The 23,503-nt window shown below is 39.1% G+C and overlaps 1 protein-coding gene across 1 annotated transcript in view; it reads left to right on the top strand.

The window, feature by feature from the left end:
- The window catches only part of LOC135473570 (uncharacterized), a 34,748-nt gene that overhangs the window by 5,211 nt on the left and 6,034 nt on the right, over nucleotides 1-23,503 (top strand). Inside the window, exons 3-19 of the mRNA XM_064753426.1 lie at nucleotides 4,987-5,108; nucleotides 5,822-5,878; nucleotides 6,141-6,211; nucleotides 7,272-7,371; nucleotides 8,177-8,200; nucleotides 10,530-10,598; nucleotides 11,465-11,556; nucleotides 11,984-12,057; nucleotides 12,590-12,672; nucleotides 13,899-13,982; nucleotides 14,734-14,786; nucleotides 15,596-15,673; nucleotides 17,573-17,633; nucleotides 18,900-19,014; nucleotides 20,917-20,975; nucleotides 21,748-21,826; nucleotides 22,426-22,511. Of these exons, the coding sequence (XP_064609496.1) occupies nucleotides 4,987-5,108; nucleotides 5,822-5,878; nucleotides 6,141-6,211; nucleotides 7,272-7,371; nucleotides 8,177-8,200; nucleotides 10,530-10,598; nucleotides 11,465-11,556; nucleotides 11,984-12,057; nucleotides 12,590-12,672; nucleotides 13,899-13,982; nucleotides 14,734-14,786; nucleotides 15,596-15,673; nucleotides 17,573-17,633; nucleotides 18,900-19,014; nucleotides 20,917-20,975; nucleotides 21,748-21,826; nucleotides 22,426-22,511 (1,307 nt within the window). The remainder of the gene's footprint in view (nucleotides 1-4,986; nucleotides 5,109-5,821; nucleotides 5,879-6,140; nucleotides 6,212-7,271; nucleotides 7,372-8,176; nucleotides 8,201-10,529; nucleotides 10,599-11,464; nucleotides 11,557-11,983; nucleotides 12,058-12,589; nucleotides 12,673-13,898; nucleotides 13,983-14,733; nucleotides 14,787-15,595; nucleotides 15,674-17,572; nucleotides 17,634-18,899; nucleotides 19,015-20,916; nucleotides 20,976-21,747; nucleotides 21,827-22,425; nucleotides 22,512-23,503) is intronic.

The following is a 23,503-nucleotide window of genomic DNA, read 5'->3' as shown; positions in this document are numbered from 1 at the left end:
TGACTGCAGAGTTGTTGACGTGACCACACACATACGTACAGACAGGGCTACAAATGATCATGTTCTCGCCACGATATGAATGCAATATTGTCGAAGTTGTGTCAGAAGTGGTACCAGATCATTCATTCATTTATTCTGCAAAGTCCTCCTTGTCTAAGCCCAGCTTATATCCTGCTTATCAGTTACCTATACCATTTAATGAATGATTGTGTATTTCACTTAATTTTCTTCTACGCTGTGTGCTAATGATATCAGTTTGCTGATGTACTTCGCTTCATGAAGTACTTCACGTACTTTCCTCTACAGTGTATGCTAATGATATCAGTTGTATGATGTATTTCGCTTCATATGTTCATGGCTTATCACTATGGTATGGTGCATCAAGTAGCCTTCTGCCAAACTTATGTCTTCACATACATTTATAAACTTCAACATGCTGTCTCAGTGGGGATATTTGTAATAATGTCGAAAACTACATTAGACCCAACTGAAAACAAAAAATAATTAAGAACTGAGAAACAAAACAACTGTTCATTCAATAAATTAATTTGTTATTCAGTTACTGTGTGTTGCCCTTGGGAAATAAGTGACGATAATACAGATCATCAAAGTACGAAGAACATTCCCGTTTATGAAATCTGCAGGAAGACGATGACATTAACCAATGTACATATGTTTTCATTAAATGAGATATCAAAACTATGGCTCTATTTCAAATTAGAAAACAACTCTTTGGAACAAGCCTTTACCAGAAATAACTATAAATTCATATAATCATGTGGAGCGGAGCGATTCTCAAGTCTGAACATCTTACAAAAATAAAGAATTTAACAACCAGTGAACTACACCATGGACTGGATTTTCCTCATTTCTGTCCAGTTATCACTCATCAAATTTATACTGTTCTTCAAAACTCTTTTAACTTGGATTTTAAACAACTTGAAAGCTACTATACAGACTACTGCAATAGTCGTGCTGTCCTGTCACAAATTTGTCCACACAAGCGAACTGGTTTTAACAGGCTCATGAGCATCATCAGGTTTAAATCTAAGCCTACACACATGGTGTTCTTATAAGCAATTGGTATCAAAACATGGTCATCGAAATCGGGAAAACTGGAGTAAAACCCGGTTCATACCAAAAATTTTCAAAATGGTACTTGTCGCTGCCTCGCTTGGTACTGGCCACAGACCCCCATTAGTTTTCCATAAGCGACAATGTTAACGTTTAGCGCTGTAGCTCAGTCCCAAACATTCCGAGGCCAATAAGCTTTGGTGCATACCTGGCCCAGCCTGTGAGAAAGAAGCTGTAAAAATCTTGACATAGGTTGACCGTCAAAATCTGGACCTTTCCATGCCGGCAGCTGGGAGGGGTGCCTAGCAACGCCAAGGGGACGTCACTCGCAGCCTCATCACCACCTGTCTCCTTGTGTCCTCTCGCCCAGAATTTCAAACTTTCACCATTAAAACTCATACCTGCCCAAAGCTTAGACAATTTCCATCATTTTGATACCAAGCATGCACCTGTACACCAAAAACGGCAGGCTGGCAGCAAAAAAAGACTTCACACCCTAAAATACACAGAACTACAATCGTCCCTACTGAAAAACGGAAGTTGTAATGGGGGCCTGTGTCCTACTAAGCACTAAGAGGTTAGAGCAGGAAACACGAATGTTTGGCCCATTGTGAGTATAATGTGACTTGGTGAAGAGCCATGCGTGGTGTCTTTGGCATGATATATCATGGCGGCGGCACTTTAGCGGCATGGACTCCACAACCATAAGTATATGTATACACAGTATCGGTGTGATTAGCATTGGTGTCTGCAGTGAAGGTCAGGTGAGCCCACACATACGCACAGCCAGGCGACGGGGATCATTTGGATCAGTTTCTCGCCACAATATGATTGCAATGCTGCCGAAATGGCATCAAACAATAGTCACTCATTCATTTATTCCGCAAAAATCCACAGTGATTAGTAATATCGGTTTGCTGATGTATTTCACTTCATTTCAGGTTCATGTGCTCAGCATAAGGGAGTGGGCTGCTGTGAGTTCAAGTCAAGTTCATACTGGCTTCCTCTCCGGCCGTACGTGGGAAGTCCTCCAGCAACCTGTGGATGGTCGTGGGTTTCCGCCGGGCTCTGCCCTTTTTCCTCCCACCATCATGCTGGCCGCCGTGGTATAAGTGAAATATTCTTGAGTGCGGCGTACCATCAATCAAATAAATAAATAAATAAATAAATGAATAGGAGTGGGCCAAGTGACCTTCACTGAATCAATGCCAGTGTTTCCCTCGAGAAATAAATGACGACAAATACAGATCATCGAAGTACAAGCGAAATTCACATTTATGATACGTGCAGGATATCAAACATGTGTGTTCATAAGATGAGATGTCAAAACTACAGCTACCTCATATCAGATGTTACCATAACTTCATCCATTTGGAGCAGCGCGATTCTCGATCAGACTTATTTATCGAGCATTTAGCAATTGATGAGACGTTGAAACCAAATGTGCTAGACTTCTTCAATAGTCGCGCTTCCTGTCTCAAGTATCTCCACACAAACAGTACTTCCGGTTAACTCGTACAAAGAGGTTTTAAAAGTCTCTCTAGGTTTAAAACTGAGCTTACATACACTGTACTCATGCAAACAATTGGTATCAAAACACAATCGTAAAGAAAATACATCTATCCTGTGTTTGACATAGACTTGACAATTAGATACTTCATTGGTTTCTTTAAGAAGTAGAGTTTTTTTTTCTGTAAAATGCCTGACATATATTCCAGAAAAGCGCACATGCCCACTGATTCAACCGACGTTCTCAGACAGTGGGTACTTTAATTTTTCAGGTATATATCTCAGGCAATTTACTGCAAAAACAAGCCTTTATTTCCATTCTAAATCTTGGTCAACTGGTAGTACAGAGTAATAGTAGATGGAAAACTTTCTCTTACAGTCATGAAATAAACCATCGGTAGCTGTTTTAAAGCGATTGTTAAATCCAATAGTTTGAAAGTAAAACCTTCAACAACAGCCAAATAAATAAATAAATAGATAAATAAATAGATAAAATAAAAACTTTCGTGGAAAACAAACATATATAGCGACGTATTGGTGATATGTTGTGAGATTATAATCGTTTATTTTTAATCCGACAAGTCCGCGTAGAGGTTTATTTTGCATGTTACACAGGTGGTACCCCCTCCCCCCCCCCGCCTCCAACCCCACCCACCACAAAATCTCTTTCACCGTTGGCCTGTAATCTCGGGGATCTAATGTCGTAATGGTAGCCACGATTTAATCTTACTGGTCAGCACGTAAACACGCAGGAGCTATACAGCCTCGAAGTGTCGCCAGCCTTGACACCCACTCGAGCTTTTATCCGGTAGTGGAACAGAACAATTAATAAGGGATAATCGACTTAATTTCAACGAATATTTTGGCACTGTCGCAATGTAACTACCCTAGCTTGTCCTACCATGTCTCGGTCTGCTGGCTTGTTTCAGTATGGTAGAGGTCTGTAGTGCTGTTTGCTAAGGCTCTTGCATTAGAGAACCGTACACAGCGCAGGTAGGGCAGACTTCTAGAGAAAGTCTTTATAAAACGGACAGAAACTTGTCAAGGAAAAAGAAACCAATGTCTCTTACCAGTCCCGAGATTCGTCTACATGGCGCGGACTGTGGAATACATACTCTGTGATTCGACAGCAAAAACTGACAATTAAGACAAAAACTCACTTTGAGTGTTTTGTTGTCCACTCAGGAAAGTGTGACACCAGAATTACAAACAGTATTGTGTACTTCAAAAAAGTTCTACCTCAGACGAAACTAGTGACACAACCTGTGGAGAAGGAGAGGAAATTTTCCACGGAGCCCACTTATCGAAGCTTCTAAACTATTTACCTCCCTCCACAGGTCCAGGTAAAGAAAACTGGTCAAGTGTTAAGGAATGGAATTACAAACTTGAACTATTTCTGGAATAACGGAACAGTTTTTATAGTTTTTTGCTAATTTTGGTTATTCATCGCAGTTCTCGGAATATTGGATTGCGATTAAGTTCTTCAAATTGCTTGTCATCTACGAAACAGAGGGTACTAACAGTAGACCTGAATTTGTCTAAAAATGGAATTACTAGATAATCTCGAAAGACACTTCTTTATCGGCGTGCACGCAAATCCTGAGCACAGAAGTAAAGAAAGTTTGTATACGGACCCCGAAAATGTGACCGAGGACACGGCAGGTGGGAATGACACAAGTGCCACTGAAAAGCGACGAGATCTTCTGCGAAAGATGACCAAGGAACGAGTCAGCGCGTCAAACCATGGTCATCTAAAGGCCCTGAATGCTTCAGCGAGATCAGGTTATCTCCGAACATCCCATGATTCCTTTCCAACAGCGAATTCATCAACATTGTACCCACGTTTCAGTCATTCTAACAAAGCTATCTCGAAAAGTTTCCGTGAAAGACTGTCTATGAGTGACCAAAATTTAACCAACTTTCCGCATACATACTCAAGAAGTGGTCTGGAGCGTAATTCCGCTTCCTGTGCAAACCTCCATTTCCAGCTGACAAATCGAAGCTCCACAGAGGACTTGAGGTTCAGCAGATCGTCGTCCAAAGTGTCTCTGAGCGGCAGAGCTTCAGTCACCTTTCCCCTTTTGAGCACAAGGTCAAAAGACATCGAGGGAGAAAAACCGACTTTAATGGCGAGGCAGAGAACAGAGATCAAACTGCCGACAGTATATACCAGTCGGCTTTCCACAGTGGAGGATGAACCAAGCCCAAGCCCAGAAAAGCAGCAACTCAAAGATTGGGGACAAGCTGGAAAATTAGTCAGCCCTCTTGATATTCGAGATTGTGTTACTCCTACAAGGACGGCCATTTTTAATGTGGAACACAACTGGATTCTGTCTCAAGATTATGATAAAGCCATGAGAAAGGTTAATCATCTCTGTAAAACTTTGATTATCCCTCTTCCAGACAAAGACGCTGATGTAGCCATAAGTCAGAGGCTAAAGGAAGTACAGGCAATGGTGACTAGACGTGCGGAACTCTGGCAAGTCTGGGAGCTGATGAGTGAGGAACAGAAAAACAAGATATTGGTAAGTGGTTCCACAATATGTGATCGCTCAAAATTTCTCTCCTATATATAGAGTCGGTTCCTCGCTGTTTATAATCACACCATTCTCTGCTGATACGCTGCAGCGTTTGTAACTTACCTTTTTGCTTTCACAATTATACAGATACTGTTACGTATTACATAAGGGAACAAAAGAACACATTGCCTCGAAGGACTTGTTTTAAGCGGGCAATAGTCCTCATTATGGAATGGAAAATTTTGAATTCCGTGAAAGTCAGGTCTGTATCGAAAGGCCTCAACAACAGCAGATCCATACAGTTTGGCTCGCAATGACCCAGGAACCTCCCACCAATGCGATCGCTATGAGTCCAAATCCACCTTATGCTGACTTACTCTCCGGCGGTACGTGGGAAGGTCTGCCAGCAACCTGCGGATGATCATGGGCTCGCCCGGACTCTGCCCGATTTCCTCCACCATAATGCTGGCCGCCGTCGTATAAGTTAAATATTCTTCAGCACGGCGTAAAACACCAGTCAAATAAACATGTTTGGCTACTTTTGGTGTAAGCTTTTGGCGCAGAAAATTAACCATACTTTTCTGTTTCTTACCACTGTGCTTAGATATTCTACGATTCCTGTGATTACTATGACCACGTGATGATGTTTTTCCTATGTAATTGTATAGCACGTTACAGTGGATAATAATTATAACCCATAATAATTATATTGCTTGCAGCAAATAGCGGAAATTCCTACTGAAAACTTGAAAAAAGAAAGAAGAAAGAAATGGAAGGTAAGTTACATTTCTCGATATAGTATTCTACACAGCCGGAGTATTCATAGAAGGCCATCGTGTCAGTTAAAATCTATTCGAATTTTTTGTAATGATTTTGATATGTTAGTGAGTACTGGGCGATGAAATATAATATAAATACTGCCTACCTGTATATCATTTCTACAACTTTAAATGAAAAATGAATTTTAAATAATAAAAAAATAAGAAAAAAAAATCCAGCCGCCAGTTTTGTTAATTAATATGATCTCTAATATTTCAGAGTATAGACCTCCTCAGAAATGCCGCTCATATGTGTTATATGCTTGTCAAAGCTTTCGTCAATCGGAGGGCGTAAGTACCCCACCATCCCGCTAGTCACGAGAAGTTTCCAGTAAAACTCTTGTAGACCAATTCTGAAAAAGTCTCTGATTTGCCTTTGAGAACATTAAGCGAGTCTGTAGGCTATGCTGAACAATTACATGAATACTGTAGAAACAAATGTAAAAAAAAATATATCTCAAACTCTGGATTACCGTTCTTTCTGCCATATGCTAATGGTATATATCAGTTACCACATCGTATGCAATGCAAGGAGTCATTTACTTATTTTGTATGTGCTAAACGACAGTTACCATACGAGTTAATCCCATGATCACTGTGTCAGACTTGATACACTTTATCCATTCAGATACAACCCTTGGCACGATGAACACACATTTCTTTCGCGGACGTGCTGATGAGTAAACCGTTCAGGAATAATGATGGATCATGCAATCTTTTCAATTATACAACAACAACAACAACAACAACAATGTTGAAATGGTTGCCTGCATTCCCCAAAAAGATCACTTAAGTCTGATAGACTTGCCCGCGCTGAATTGATCGGGTGTGTAAACAATGCCCAATTCTAATGGACGGAGGCGCGTCAGCCTTAATTGGTGTCTCCTGAATTCCAGCCTACATCCATTTTTTTGTATTTCCAAATTGTGTAATGGCTTTTTCTAATGAAATAAGGTAACCCAGCACCAAATTACTTTCCACTCGCATGCATATAGACGCCCAAACACGGTTTGCCGTGGTACAGCAGTAAAGGCATGCGTAGACTGTAGAGAGTATGTATAACAGATGAGAAAGCCCTGGTCCCTTTTTTTAGCACCAATTTCTTCAACAACAAAAAATCACATTTATATAGCCAACTTCATATCCACATAGTTTTTGTATTTAATTACTTTGTTAGTTGAAATTAGCTTCAAAACGGTTATGTCTATGGAGTAGCGTTGAGTACCTTGATTAAACTCCAGGAACTAATATGTGGGTGGCCTTTGTCAGTTTAATTAAATGCATTTACTTCAGAACATAGCTGAGAATTACTTAAATTATTTATACTACCGCTGTCCCTGGGTCTATGTAGGTACGCTGAGCCGGATCACGTGCCTGTCGCTCCAGCAGCCATGAGGAGACAACAGAATGTCTTTGTCGAAGATCAACCGGAACCGGTGACAAAATCCACGGTATGGTATTACATCATATATATACTACGCTTTAAATCTGCGTCTGTTTGTAAACTTATAATCCATATTTAATAACTCTACATGTACATACTTTTTGCCTAGATTATTACAGTTAATTTCTCTGGATTACAGAAACACTGAAGACGCACTGACCACAGATATTTACAATTTTTGCTCTACACCTAAACGTGATAATGAACTTGTATAATAGGAAAGTCAGTTACATTTAATTTCTACTCACATGAAGGAGCACAACGTGCCTGTTCCTGTAGACTATTTTTGAACTCTCTGTTAACTCAGTTATACTTGCTACCAAAATTGCCTTTCGTTAGTGACAAGTAACAAGCTCTGCACATTGATATATTGTAGGTCTAGATTATTGCAAGGAAAATGCAGTTAGATGACTTATTTAATACGTCATAACAATGAGTTTTAATAATTATGACGTTACACAATGAGTTCTTGTCGTAGAAACTGAGGTTATGCTGTTTAACATTATGAATTAGAAAATATGAACTTCCAACAAATTGATGTGTAGAGCCTGTTTCACTGACTAAAGGCAATTTTGGTAGCGAGTATGATTGACTTTACAAGACAGCTGAATATAGGCGAATGGCTAAGAGAAATAGACTAACACGGCTATCCCTAAATACCAACTGGCTGGTAAACTCTATCTACAGACGGAAGAAGGAATGAAAGTTGCGTGACAGTTCTTTTTAAACACTTAACATGTAGAGGACATTCATATAAAAAACTGAGCTTGTTTAATCTACTGCTTAATATGTTTTATTATTCTTTCCAACAGAGGCGCCATCAAATGCGAACAAGTGTAAGATAAAAAGGGCTTTATGTATTATTAGCTGAGCTCTCCAATCATTCCTTATGCTTTTTCCGTTGAACTTTTACGTTCATGCTGCTCTATTTCTGGAAATCAGTTAACAGAAAGATGTTTGGCTTTAAAACAACAGCTGCCTTGTTTGTGACTTTTCCTTCCACACGGTTCTTTTTGAAATTTGTGTCAAGTGATGATGTTCAGGCCTACTTTTTGAACGTTGTAGTTGCTGTGCTTCTGCAAATCACATTCATTTTTTTCAACAAGTGCGTAGATTTTCTGCTTATTTTTGGCTACTGGTCTTTGCCTCTTCTAAAAAATTCATTTTGCTTATTTCTGTATAACCAAACAAAGCGGTAAAACCATATTGTTACACAATATAAATCAACGCACCGTCTTTGTCTGAAAATGTCCCAATAGTTATTTATAGCTTAGAATTTCACCGCCGGTTTTTAGGCAGTACAAGTTTGTGATATACCTGGGAGAAGATTGGGTGGCAGGCATTGATACAAATATATACACATTTATCCTTATCAATGGGGAAATGGGATACCGTCTAGTAATAATATACCGTCTGTGTCTTAAAGCCTTCCAATGGTTATTCGTGATTTCGATTTCCAGGGCAGGGTTTTAGGCTTTGACCGCCGCCATATAAGTGAAACGTATTTCGTACGGCGTTAAAACGTAATCAGCTAAATGAATTCATTCGAACAATCATTTAAACATATTCTTTCATCAAGCGCATTAGTTCCTAGGGTTTTATTTTGTTATCACCATGATAACACTCTCACTGGATCATTTTAGTATCTCTGTTTCAAGGCCCACTTCTTCTTATACTAGGAAGCAGGATTGCTTTTTTTTTTAAAAAAAACAACTTTGTACCCGTTATTTTTACAGATTGCCCGTGATCTAATTCAAAATCTGGTGATTTTTCGTTACATTCCGTACCAGTTTTACCATGCATCATGTTTTTTTTAATAATAAATTCATGTTCCGCGGTCGTGTTGGCAATGCGACGTGAGATAATCGGTTCCATATGTAGTGCGCTGTTTGGTTTAAATTGCAGTTTCAACAAGGTTTAAAGACAGTTAGTAATTAATCTGCATTTTCTGGGGTTTGCAATTCAATTTACATTTCTCGTTCTTTGAACTATTTTCACCAAACACCTGCAAACTACTAGTTACATTTGTTTTACACTATTACCAGAGCCTTATCCCATCCTCTTAACACTGAATGCGAACCCAGACAATGTTTTATTCAACTACTTAATCTCTTTAATGTATCACCCAAAGCTGGCTTTTAGGGTTAAAGGTTCTAGATTAGTTTGCCAAACATTACTTTGTTAACTTTTCATCTCTTTTCTTCTTCATAAAAAAGGATTGATTCACTAACATTCCATTAATATATGATATTTGCTAAAATGTAGTTAACGCTGAGAGACAGGATCTAGCAAGAGAGCCCGAGAATCCACGATAACTGGTGACCAAACAGTTCCAAAGTGTCGTTCACAAGCTAATTTTTAAGTTAATCCAGGACATGGCTGACAAATGTTCCGGCTACCCATTTTATTAAAAATGTTAAAATGTTATTTAGTTGGCGTTTTTGCCCTGTATCAAAAAGGTCGCCGCTGTCAAAGCGCTATTTGGGGCAGGTCATTTTGTTCTTTGTCATTGTCCTGCTGCTTTCGTACATCAACATCGGTCAGGTGAAGTCGTTGTTCTTTTGGACCCTTTGGGCTGTATGACGTCGCAATAAATCGTCGCTCCGTATTGGCATCTTGCCAGGGATGGCTCAGTTTGTCATTACTTTTTTGGTGGCGGTAAAGAGCTGGTATAATCAACTAAACTGACACATTGTGTGGTTTGAATGACCGAATGAATGATTATTGCTTAACTCCACATTGGCATTAATTCAGCCACATCGTGATGAGAACTTATTTAATGTTCTAGATAAGAAGATTCATCAGAAAGTCAACAGCAATAGCTCAACGTGTTACCCAGAAGAAAGGTGTCATCTTGGTTTATCTGGTGGCATTCAGTTCACTGGTTGCCCAGTTTCGTGCTGTGTAGACTTTTCATTATGCACAGTGGATTTCGTTCTTTTTTCTCCTATCTGTTTAATTCGTTTCATGTTTTTGTTTGCCTTTACATGCCAGAAAATGCAGCAGCTGGTAAACAAGAATGGAATTTTATGAAATGGGAACGGTTATTTCTAAGGCTACGCCTTTTTGTTACGCTTAAGCGATGCTTTCACTGATATTTTACTGAAGTTTAATCCTCTAACACAGCTGTTAAATATCTCACACGCAGTCATTTGTGCTTTATAGCTTCGGTTTAACACACAGTTATCCATGTCAATTGCCCCACAACTGAGACGCGAAGAGGACATCAAACAGGTAATTATAGAATGTTGAAATTTGAAGCATGGACGCAAAAAGTAGCATCAAAACCAATATTATATGTCAGTTCGTCGAAGTAGTAATTCATGAGCAAATATCATATGTCGTTCGTTATCTAAACGTGAGAAATACAAAAACATAAGGTAAACATTACATGAAATGTTGTGACAAGTTATGTGTAAATACGGTCATGGATCCGTCCTAATATCTTACATTGTATACTTTCTTAATTCTTGGATTGTTTTTGTTGAACATTGTTTTGGAAATTGGTGTTGCAATTATTGACTCGGAATGTCCATTTTGGTTGAAGTCTGCTATACGAATGTCTGTTTTAACGCCTAGTTTTAATAGTTTTTGAAAATAATGTTTATTTGGTAAGTGCTTGGGACAACTTCTGAGCTTGAATTTGATCTTCGTTGTCTGAGGTGTTGGTGATGGTGAGCTGGGGTGGGTATTAGCCGCCAAGATGGTCTTATATATAGAAATCGCTTAAGATGTAAAAAGATTACAAAGAGTAGAATAACATCCTGGCAACGACGACAGTGTGATATCTGTCAAATGGCTACACGTAACCGGTGAAATTCGGTCTCTGGTCAGTTTACCTCATTTAGGGTTTGATATCTATTAGTGTATAAGTGCTACTCTGGTATTGTCACTGATGCGTGAAACTATAATAATTCATTCAATCGCTCCATTAACATGGTATATATATTTAGCTGTCTCTGTAGGTAAAATCTATGTTTCACAAACGATAAAGTTTGTCTGTTAGAATGCCAAGGTCAGTGGTTTATTCCGGACAGCCCCGTGAGCATCACTTTTATACGCACACTACCACAACAGCCATGTCACTGTTATTTTTACAGATACTGTCCGTTTTGAGAGCCACCAAGGCGTTTAACCATTTGTTCCCTGCTGAAATGGAGACGGAATTGGCAAAGGTGGTGGCTTACGAAAAGTAAGTTAAACAAGGTCAAGTCAGTAGTGTCTTTTTGCTTAAGACATTAACTTAATGAATGTTGTATATATTCACATGACTGTGTAAGATGATCAAATGATATTTGACAGCCATACCGTATGTCCATATCTTGAGTACAATGTATTTTTCCTCTATGAAAGTTAATTAAGGAGGGGGCAATGCAACTTTCAGTATTTTCGGAGTTATTATTTTTTATTTATTTATTTGATTGGTGTTTTACGCCGTACTTAAAAATATTTCACTTATACGATGGTGACCAGCATTATGGTAGGAGGAAACCGGACAGAATACGGTGGAAAACACGACCATCCCCAGGTTCTTGGCAGATCTATTCACGCGTTAGTTTTTTCTGTTCTCGACTACAGAAGACTTATAATGCCAAGTAAATGACGTGTTGTGTGTTCAGGTATGATGACGGTCGGATAATTGCTAAACAAGGGCGGACACCTGATCGATTCTACTACGTCATGACTGGCAAAGGTGAGTAAAACTCAGGTGAGACATTCACTCTTCCCACACCTATGAATTCGATCGAGGTCATATAACTGCGAAACATATAACTGCGAAAAGCAACATTCGACAAATTAAGATGCTTTATTCTAAAGTGAACATTTCCTTACAAATTATAATAATATTTGTCTCCAGTGTTCAGTTAACATTTCTGTGTTTGTTTGTGTTAATCCGCGTTCACACAGTGCAATAGTCGAGCCGCCCGATTTTAGCATTCGACAAATCACATCGTCTGAACGCGATTTATGAAACAGACTTGCTCTATTGTCATCTCACTCGTCGGATATGAAGAGTCGATAAGACAAATCGCATCGTGGGAAAGCGGCTTTAGTTACATATACAAACATCGAAAAGTACATGATAATTTGATAAGTAATAGCACTAGCATTGTTTCCATATTAAATCCCTTTAATGATAGCCCTCACATTCGTCTTCCCATTAAAACTTTAGCATGACTTGTAGCTTTTCCGGGAAATTGACAACCTTTGCATGTTTCTTTCAGTTCACCTAATACAAGAGTTTGTTCTGAATGCTGGGACCGTTCGAAAATCTATGGGCTATCTTACAAAAGGGATGACTACGGACGTAAGTTCATTACCATCATCATTCCATCGATCTACTGTGTTTTAGAACGTCATTGTTTCAGATGTCTTATTTGTCAATGTTGGATTTCGCATGTCTATTCGAATCTTGCGTGACGCCTTTATCTCCGTCTTCGGAAGACTGCCTTCCGTAGCAGCACGATATATCACCTTGCTATACTGAGTATCTGCCATAGCTTTCTACAATATCAGAGATAAAATATTTACCGTGTCCATCCTAATATTATCTTTAGTTATGCATCAAACACTACGGGTAATTTGTTAGGCATGTGGTGGGTCATAATCAAACATGTGCAGCAATCTATCCCAGCCTACCACCGTTGCAACATCGCTCAATTAGGATTCGATTTCATTGTTCAAACAAATGTGGTTGCGTTTAAGATAGAGCTTTTCTGGCCTTTGGATAAAATGTATTAATCCCATGAAGTATATTGCATATTTGCCTTAAAGCTATTAGGCCAAGCCGATAATTTCCTTTTTATAGCGGATTCGTGTACCAATGCGATGCTAGCAGCTGTTTGGCTAGCACGAATAGATGGCTTTTATTTAGAAGACATTGAAATATAAGCATTTCGCTTAAAACCAATAACAGTTGGTTTCTTTAATTTTTAAAGTTTTAAGGTTGAATTTTCAGATTTTTCTGGAGGAGAGGTGGTATTTTTTCCATGTATAGAATCGAGAATGCGATCGGTTTTGTATTAACACGTCTTCAGTGTTGGCTGTCACTAAATTACTGGTGAGGTCAAGAGAAAAGAATCTCATGCCTTGGGCAAGCTTGGAATTAATAACGACTAACCCAGAGCTCTCCTGACTTGACCCGGTAAACAGATCCAGCCCAGATGGTTTCAAGCTAACTTTATTGTTGATGGGTACTATGCCCAAATGTGTTCCATGCGGCAATTGACTCTCACTGTATTTCAGTTCTTTGACTGAGTTTCTGGCAATGCTGTTGTTATATATTTGCAAAATGTTTTAAACATATGTGGGTGTTGTGTAAGAATTATGATTTTTGTATTTTAACTGTTATTTGTTTATCTTAGGTTTTATACATGTAAGTGTCTGTTTACTATTTGTTCTGATTTTGGATGTGATTTTCATGTCGAGAGTCAACTGTTTCCTCTTGCTAGCATGTTCTCATTACGATGTGGCAATGTGGCGTTAAATCATAATCATTCATTCATTCATTCATTCGGCACTTGGATACTACAGCCCAACGAACTAGACAACAAATGGTTACGGGACATGAATATGGTGGCCAAAGGACAAGTAGAGGTCCTGCTCATTGAAAAATCGGTTAGTACAAGTGGTAAATAAAAGTTACATTTACATGGTTTAGGGATCTTTATAATTGATGCCAATACTACTGTTCACTCTCAAAGTCATAGTATAAGAAATATACAGATAAAAACGTCACCAATGCTGAAGACTTTCCTTACATGTATTATTTATTAACTCGGACTTCAACCCTATATTCCGGAATTTTTTCTCTGTATGGCGACGATCAGGTTTATGGGTGGATCAATCCAGAGTGTCCATTATAAACTACATCCTTACACCAGATACCTGACAAACCTACTGGCCTAAAGGTGTAGCTGAACTATGCAGCAAAGAGCTGGATTCAAACTTCTGACCTCACCGGTCTAGGGCTGACCGGCGATGGCGAATCCAGTGTCTTGTTAATTTTGCCAGCGAGGGCCCTCCATTGTTGTAAAAATCTTATTAGCAATGCCATTTGTCAAACACTTCTATACATTTCTCCACTTGCTGGCCGAGGATACAGACAGTGGGTCAACTCTTGTGGAGCGAAGTTATATGTTCCAACGCCACTACTGCTTGATCGACCGCAAATCTGTCTTGAAATGTGGGAGGTTCTTACAGCTGGCGCTGGATGAGATCTACCATGTTTCCTCTATCATAATATCTTTTCTAGTCTATACTACCGCCTTTCTAGTTACACAATGCTGAAACATTAAAAAATAAATGAAACAAATTCATACTGGCATGTTTTACAAGCTTGTTTTAATTCTATATTCGTTCGTCTCAGGATTTTGCCCGACTTCAGCATACGACGGCCGGGCCACCAATAGAATTCCTCAGGTAAAAAAAAGCGGCTAATTGGCATTACCCTTTGTGTTTGCATTGCTGGCTCTGTTTTCTAACTACAAGATATTATTTATTATATGTGGGGAATTTCGAATGTGGAAATTCAGAGCGCTATTAGATCTCATTCATTATTCATGTACTTGAACCGATTTAGGAAAACTCACTAAGGCACTGACATGCAATCTGTTACAAAGAGCTTTACATAAAAATTCACATTGTAGGAGTTTATGCCAAAATAGAGTGCCAGAATATCATTACGGAATGGATTTGATTTAGTTTCCAATATCTCTGGGCTTCCTCTTTTTTCTTCTATTTCATCTGCATTGCTTATTGTACAGTGAATAAATCTGAAAATCTCGCTCTTCACTTTTCTGACATTGTGATGAAGGATTGGATGAGTTGTATAAATTTATTGTGTTATTCTGGTATCAAGGGAAACACATTGCCAAAAGATGATGAAAAATTGTTAAAAAAAATGACATTATGTTTGTTAGTAATTGACAAGGTTCAGCAGAACATCTGAGATAATCTATCATTCACGTTTTTGCAATTCAATGAATGCCAATGAATTAGGAAGCTATGAAGCAAAACATATTAGAAGAACTCCTATGATGCAGCTCGTCAAACTGTTGTTAAATTGGGGAGTAATATTCCGAATTCATATCAGCTCAGTATAGTTCAAAGTAGTTATATTACACACATAATAATATAATGTACACATACGTGTTTAGAATGGCTGTCCTATCTCCTGATATTACGTTGTAAGTCTGCTTAAAGATTACATATTTTTGCTTCGATTTCAGAAATATTGATGTTTTTCATGAATTCCCGTGTGAGAAATTCTTGGATTGTGGAGATGCTTTGGAATACAGATATTACTGGTAGGTAGAGGCTATACAGAGTGGTTGCAGTCAGGATTAACACACTCAGGACACTGAAATAATGAAAATGTTTTTCAGAAAAAAATGCCAGAACATTCACTGCAGCGCAGGATGTAAAGATCGGTGTTGTGACGTCATGTTGACATTAAGAACAGAATTTCCAATGCTAACAGTTGGTTTTCCCACTTTATCCGAGAATATCTTAAAACACGATGATCACTTTCGGCTGCCATTCTTTCATACATCAAGAAGTTATGCGTGAATTCATATGAATTTAGAGTCACGTGCTTTCTGGACTTTTAAACAGTTTTTCATAACCTATGAGTGAACATAACTAAACACGATGGTACCTCTAGCCTTCCATACTTTCATTCATTTAGGAAACTGTTCGTAACTAAACACGATGGTAACTCTAGCCTTCCATACATTTATACATTTAGGAAACTGCTCATGATAAAACCATCGAAGTTACGTGTTTACCGACTATTTAACAGTCTCGTAGCATACATGTATGTAACTCGGTCCCAGTAAGAACAACAACTATAATTGTACCATAATCGGCACAGATAAAACTATGGGATTTTGTTATACGTACCTCTACGTTACGATGACATCTCGGCATCCACGTGGCCGGTTGTGGCTATACACACTTCTCACGACTACTATGTAATATCGTGCAATAACCATGCTATAAAACTTCTACCGACATACACCGGAATAAGTTATGAAATAATCAGTTTAGTGACAAATATATGTACGTTACCTGAAAAGATGATAAAAAGGGAAAGTGTATTTTGCAGAGCATTCACTGCATCGCAGGATGTAAAGATCGGTGTTGTGACGTCATCTAAGGAAAATAATACAATTTATCACACAATCATTTTTACATAGTATTTCTCAAACTGTTTAATTTATCATGATTTATCATGATTCCGGTGGTTTCGAATGGCTTTCCCATAAATCTAGTAAATATTAAAAACTTTGGGATCTTTTTTTACACATTGCACAATTGTCCATTACACAACCGTCCATTACACAACTTTCCATTACACACCTGTCCAATACATGTCTACTCATCACGCCTCTGTCCACCACAGACCTGTTCATCAAACTCATGTTTATCAAACCCCTGCTCATCACACACCTGTCCATCACACACCTATCCATCACACACTTTTCATCACACACCTGTCCATCACACATCTGACCATCACACATCTGTACATCACAAACCTGTCATTACCCATTTGTCCATCACACATCTGTCCATCACACGTCTGTCCATTATCCACCAGTCTATTACACATCTGCCCATCACACCTGTGATCTCCACATACTTGCTCATCACACACCTATTCATCACACACTTGTCCATTACAAACCTGACGGTCACTCACCTGTCCTTCACACATCTATCTATCAAACATCTGGTTATAACACACCTATTCATCACACACTTGTCCATCACAAACCTGCCGGTCATACACCTGTCTATCAAACATCTGGTTATGACACACCTGACCATCAAACATCTGGTTATAACACACCTGACCATCACACACTTGTCCAACACACACCTGTTCACCACAAATCTGCCCATCGCAACGTCATGTAAAACCAAATACTAGAATTACTAAGATAGAATAAATTTAATCTTTAATTTCTATAATGGGCTTTCTCCTTTTCTTCCTTTGTTTTCACCGTCTAAAGACAGGTAGTAATTCTCTCAACAGTAAACTGACCACCGCCATTTGCCAAAAGGTAAAAAACCAAGCAGATTATCAATCATACTAGTATTTATAGTTGTTTTCTGACTGAGGCTTAGAGCAGTACTTTCAATATAGGCCCTAAAACATTGATAAAAAAGATACTTTCAATGAATATGTTTCATTCTTTTAGTGAGAATCGGACGGTAGTACAGGACTCGAATCGGACACCATGGCTACACGTGATCAAGTCCGTAAGTTCGTTCTTCTTGCGTGCGTTTGCTACACTTCGTGTCGGCCCACACGGAGTAGGAGGACTCTGCAAACAACATGTCGCTTGAAGTAATGTAACATGAAACCAATGAACATTTATCAGATATATTCATAGAGTCCATCACTGTGGCAATAACGACTTGTAATGGCGGCATTGCGAGGAAAATTATAACCCACTATACTTTTAAATCGTTATTTGTGCCATCCACAGTAATCCTTTGTTTACTCAGCTTGAAAATGTGTGCATGCAATAACTATGTACAAGTTGTTTTTGCGGGCACTAACAACACAATCACGGGTTAAACAGAAATACACAATACTCTGTATGCTTTATTTAGCGGTGACACAAATATTGGTCCATTGGCGAAACGATTCCCTACTGTGGCTGATGGCTATCATTCATTCTTTATCAAGTGTACTTAAATTAAGAGGTCATATGATTCTGCGACAAATGGCTTTGTTTCGTGTCTGACCGTATAAACTGCATATGTCCTTACTGTACAGCCTTCACACTCGCTGTGTGCAATTCGCGCATTCTGTTTCTGTCCTTATAATTTATTCATGTAGCCTGTATGCTTTGGGCTACCTCTGAGGTCGTACGTGGGAAGGCCTGCAGCAGCCTGCGGATGGCCGTGAGTTTCCCCTGGGCTTTACCCGATTTCCTCCCGCCATAACGCTGGCCGCCGTCGTATAAGTGAAATATTCTTGAGTATGGGGTAAAACACAAATGAAATTAGTAAATAAATACATGCATTGTGTGTTGTGTGAGGGCAGTGATTTTCTATTCTGCGTGTATATATAACTACAAGTAGCGCATTTCGCTGTGAAAATGATCTATTCTTACCCTTTTCCTGTGTCCTTGAAACTCCGCTTTGGATGATTGCCAGTTAATTTGTGTGGTTACCATTCTGCTCTGCCACTGACCGTAATTATCTCTTTCCTGTAACCGGTTATGTGTGGGCAAGATCCTGGCCCCTGGATCTTAAATCAAAAATTCGAATCACTTTAAAATTGGTATTTCTTACGTAACAGGGGGGAAACAGGCTTCACAAATTCTGGGTAAGGTATTGTGAAACAAATTTCAGCTAAAAGTACAGCAACGAACATGTTCCATTTAATGATTGAAACGTTGGCTTAAGTATATATACGATCGCTTCGTGAGGCCGAGGTTCGAGTGCGGCGTAAAACACCAATCAAATAAATCTGATTAAAAGCTTTTAATCAAAGAAATTCTTTGCTGTTAACAGGGTTGCGTAAAGGTGATTCGAGAACAGAACGTCATCGACACGAGTAATGACAAACTCTTCTCCGGTAGAAGTGTGGAGGAACTTGGATGCGCCAGACCATTCAGTCATGCTGACGGTAATCAATCAATCAACCAACCAATCAATCAGCTGTTCTTGCCAGTCGTTCATAATTCAAATTAAAAAATCATCCAATCGACTACATATTTAATAAATGAATTCACAGGTGAATGAATTCATACTATAAATTGATGACTAATGACCGATTTGTCTCTAATATTACCCAGACGGATTTGCTCAAAGGGCACGAACAAAACTCACGAACAACATGCTTCATCTGCTATCCCCTAACGTTTTGCTTTGAATATCACACAAAGCGGAACAGGAACATATGTATACATGTTCCGGGGACCGTTGTCTCAGGAACCTGTCCAGTTTCCAGCCATAAACGCGACCACCGTCATATGACTGAAATATTCTTGAATACGGCGTTAATAAAAATAAAAATAACTAAACACACTGATGACACTGAATGACAATGGATGTAATTTAACGTGTTTTTGACGTCTTTACATTCAACCATGTTTCTACAGTGTGTTTATAGTCTAACGTCTTACTCATCAGTGATTTGTTGACCTAATTTTTACGCGATGCCGCTGTTTCTAGTTTGCGGCATTCAAGTATAAAAACAGACAAAATGTGATTTGCACTTTGCGTCGTAGACTAGCAGACAAATGTTCCAATTAAATCTTAAATCATAATGAAGACAAGCAGTCAAACAATCCCAGAGAGATCTAAAAGGCCTAGTCTATCTCCGATGCCAAGTATCGAAGACGTGTATTTTCATTTGGCTTTAAAGTAGATGTACGAGGTCTGTGACCGGGTACAGCTATACCAGGCAGAGAGAGGATGTGAAATGCTGATCAGAGACCGAAAAAAAGGTTAGCAGGAATCAACAATCGATACAACGTGTTTTTCCGTCCGAAACACCTGACGCCTCCTTCATGTAAAATGACGCGACGGTCAATTCTTATTGTACTGTTAAATACCTCTGTAATAAAAGTGTTTGACTGAATCATCTTGGGCGTATGAGTCATGTAAGTCGAAATCAGGCTTTCGAGCGAGATTTGCACGTCATCGGATAGACTATGGGCACACTAGTGAATCTTGAAAAAAACTATGCTTATTGACCGGGAATGTCCATTTTGATTGAAGGCTGGTATACAAATGTCTGTTTTGTAACACAGACCCAGACGAGAAGGGTGTAGTTTTGTGAATGATACGATGTATGTACGCTAATACGCCCCCGCCGACGCGGCGTTAAGCCATAATCATCTATTCTGCTGCACTATCAAACACAGCGTAATTTCAAATATCATATTTCCAATTAATCATCAGATATCGATTTCGGCATGAGATCAGATATTTGACTTATTAGCGTTTATCAGCCACTCTTGAGGTAATCTTCTTGGCAGGAAACTGTCCGTACATAGAGTCTCCATCTAACCGAACATCCCACAGGCGTCTATTTCTTTTACTGCAAGATCCCTCACTAGCTCAGATGGTATGATACTGGCTCACTGTGAGGTCGCATGCTCTCTCCTGGTTGACTGGTTCGGATGCGGCTTTAAGTCAGGAGGTTATCAAGTACCAGAAGGGTACTCCACGCGTAAACCTGACCGCAGTCATATAGGTGAACATTTTTTGAGCACGATGTTAAACAGCAAGTAAATAAATAAATGTGCTGCATACTGAACATTAAACAATCTCATGAGTGATAAGAACTTGAATGCTTAATCTAAAGGCGAACTGATGTGTACAAGGTGTTAATATTATGTAATATTATATAAATTGTACTTGCTTGTTTTATGGCTTTAGGAATGTGCACAGGTAACTTTGCCTTTTTTGGCTTCTGCAGTGTTGAATATCTTTTTCAGTCTTTTGGCTTCTCCAATGTTGAATATCCTGACAGTCTTTGACGTCTGCAATGTTGGCTATCTCGTCTGTCTACTCATTTCAGCAATGTTAGGTATCTTGGCTCAACAGCGGAAGATGAAGAACCGACTGACCCTTCCAGAGGTAAGAGTTTTACGTGAAATGGCAATGGAGAAAATATGGTGTATTATGTATGTCTGGTTCGTAGAATACAGACGGACAGCATTAGATGCACGCACATAATGGACTGTTCATTTATGTCTTTATCCCAATGGTATTTAAGTCCATAATCATGAATTTTCTCGTCTATGGAAATGGCCAGTATATGGACGGGGGAATTATCGGACATACATCAAGGGATAGCTGTCAAAGAGCGGTTTGATATATATCTATAGCGCTAAAACGAAAAGCCTACAACTGTCCTTCTACAGCTTTCAGATATCTATGTCTTTCAGAATTAATGCAAAAGAGGTAGCCATGGAGATATAGATATGCATGCGTAGATATTTACGTTGCTGAGAGATAGCAATCATGATTTAGCCTTAAAATGCTCTGTGAAGAAAAATGTACTGTTTATTTATTCATTTGATTGACTGAGCATTATGATGAAAGAAAACCGGGCAGAGCCCGTGGGAAACAAGTTGCTGGCAAACTTTTCCATGTGCGACCGGGGAGGAAGCCAGGATGAGCTGGACTTAACCCACTCCTACCGCGCTGGTGAGAGACTCATTAATCAATGTGCTGCGCTAGCACGCTAAACACTAGGTTACGAAAGCCCCGGAAAAGCATACTACGACGAGGTTCTGTTACTCATTGAAAGAAAAACTATTTTTACCCGGGAAATATTTTTTGTATAAAACAATCTTCCAATAGTCAACGCCATCGATTCATCCTGTATACTTAAACCTTATTTCAGATATCGAAGTCAAGAAGATCCCCTTTGAATTCCCAAACATCAATGACGGAAACAGTTGAATCTGACAAAAGATCTCCAGGTATGTGGTTTTCTATCGATGGTTTATTGGAAGCGACAGCTAGACCTACCTGATGCGCAAGACCAATATTATGCCGTTTGAGTGAAAAATTCTTTAGTACCTCGTCAAAAAGCAATGAAGTAAATAAATTTATCCCGTAATTTGCCGGTCTCAGTGAAGTAAATTTTGATATCCTACACGTTATATAAATAATCAGAATTTATGATTGGCCACCTGAACTTCTATTGATCAGGCTACAGGTCACTTAATGCACCGTGACTATGATTTATTGGTACCGGGAACCCTTTTGGTAGGCTTAAGTTTTTCGACTACTGGCATAGATTTCATTTTCATAAAAACGGGAAAATGGCAAAGGTTATTTGCCGGGAATGAAGTGCTTAACACCATAAAAGCCAGTGCGTATCGTCATTTGTCATAGAGATGTGACTTAGAGTTAGGTCACCATTTTGGAGCCAAGTTTTTTGATAAATCAGTGGATTCGAATGCTGATAGTTTCGAAACAAAAATTAAACTTGATCATCTGACCCCACTCTAATGGATTATGCCGTGTTTTCTGTATACAGATATCACATATTCGCTTCATGCTTTTTTCTCTTCAGATCCTGGCAGCGTTGGAGCTCTGGAGACCGAGGTCAAAGCACCCGTTACACCAGGGCCTACCTCACAGCAGCGCACAACTCTGAAGGTAACTGTTCTAAGGCACGGCCCATGTCACACTGGTCTGGTAGATAATACTGGAACGTACATAAACTTCAGACATGTCTGCAAACACTCTTTTCCTGACATTATTAGTTTTGCCAACCTTGCCTAATAACGACAGACAGCCCACGCTGTTTTTGACAGCTCCATCAATGAGTGTTTGCAAATGTACAGCACAACTCCAGTATTGTGGTTGGATTAACTTCCCTAGGTCCTGTATATTAACCAGCGTAGACCAGCTGTATTGTTGTCGCTATTTCTTATAGCTAACGAAAATCAACAGCTAGATTTGACGCATTCTAAATTCCTTGAGTTCTATACCATAGCTTTATTTCGTCTTGTTTTTAAGTTTGACCTCATTCTATCTATGAACTATTTATTTAGTGATAATGAACTACAAATCAGGCTTTCTACACAGAATTAGAAAAAGCATGCAGTATTACCTGAGCCATTTATTGGTGAGCGAGTCTAAATTACTTTGATTCAATGCTAAGTATTATTTTTTGCCATTTTCACAGTCCACATTAGTCCTCTGTTTGCTGACCTTCCTTGTTCACATCAGTGTTCTATTTCATGATCTCTGTTCACATCATTGCTCTGTTTTGTAACCATCCCTGCTCATATCTGTACTGTACTTCGTGACCACCCCTGTCCATATCTGTGCTCTGTTTTGTGACTATCCCTGTCCATATCTGTGCTCTGCTTGGTGACATTTCCTATTTACTTTAGTGGTCTGTTTGGTGAACATCCCTGTCCATATCTGTGCTCTGTTTCGTGACTTTTCTTATTCACTTTAGTGCTTTGTTTGGTGACCATGCCTGTCCATATCTGTGCTCTGTTGCGTGACCTTTCTTGTTCACTTTAGTACTCTGTTGGGTAAACATCCCTGTCCATTTCTGTGCTCTGTTTCGTGACCCTTCTTCTTGACTTTAGTGCTCTGTTTGGTCACCATCCCTATCTGTATCTGTGCTCTGTTGC

Source organism: Liolophura sinensis, chromosome 8 (assembly GCF_032854445.1).
Source record: "Liolophura sinensis isolate JHLJ2023 chromosome 8, CUHK_Ljap_v2, whole genome shotgun sequence".
Classification (NCBI taxonomy): Eukaryota; Metazoa; Mollusca; class Polyplacophora; order Chitonida; family Chitonidae; genus Liolophura; species Liolophura sinensis.
The sequence above is the reverse complement of the archived record's forward strand: the minus strand, read 5'-3'. Positions and strand labels throughout refer to the sequence as shown.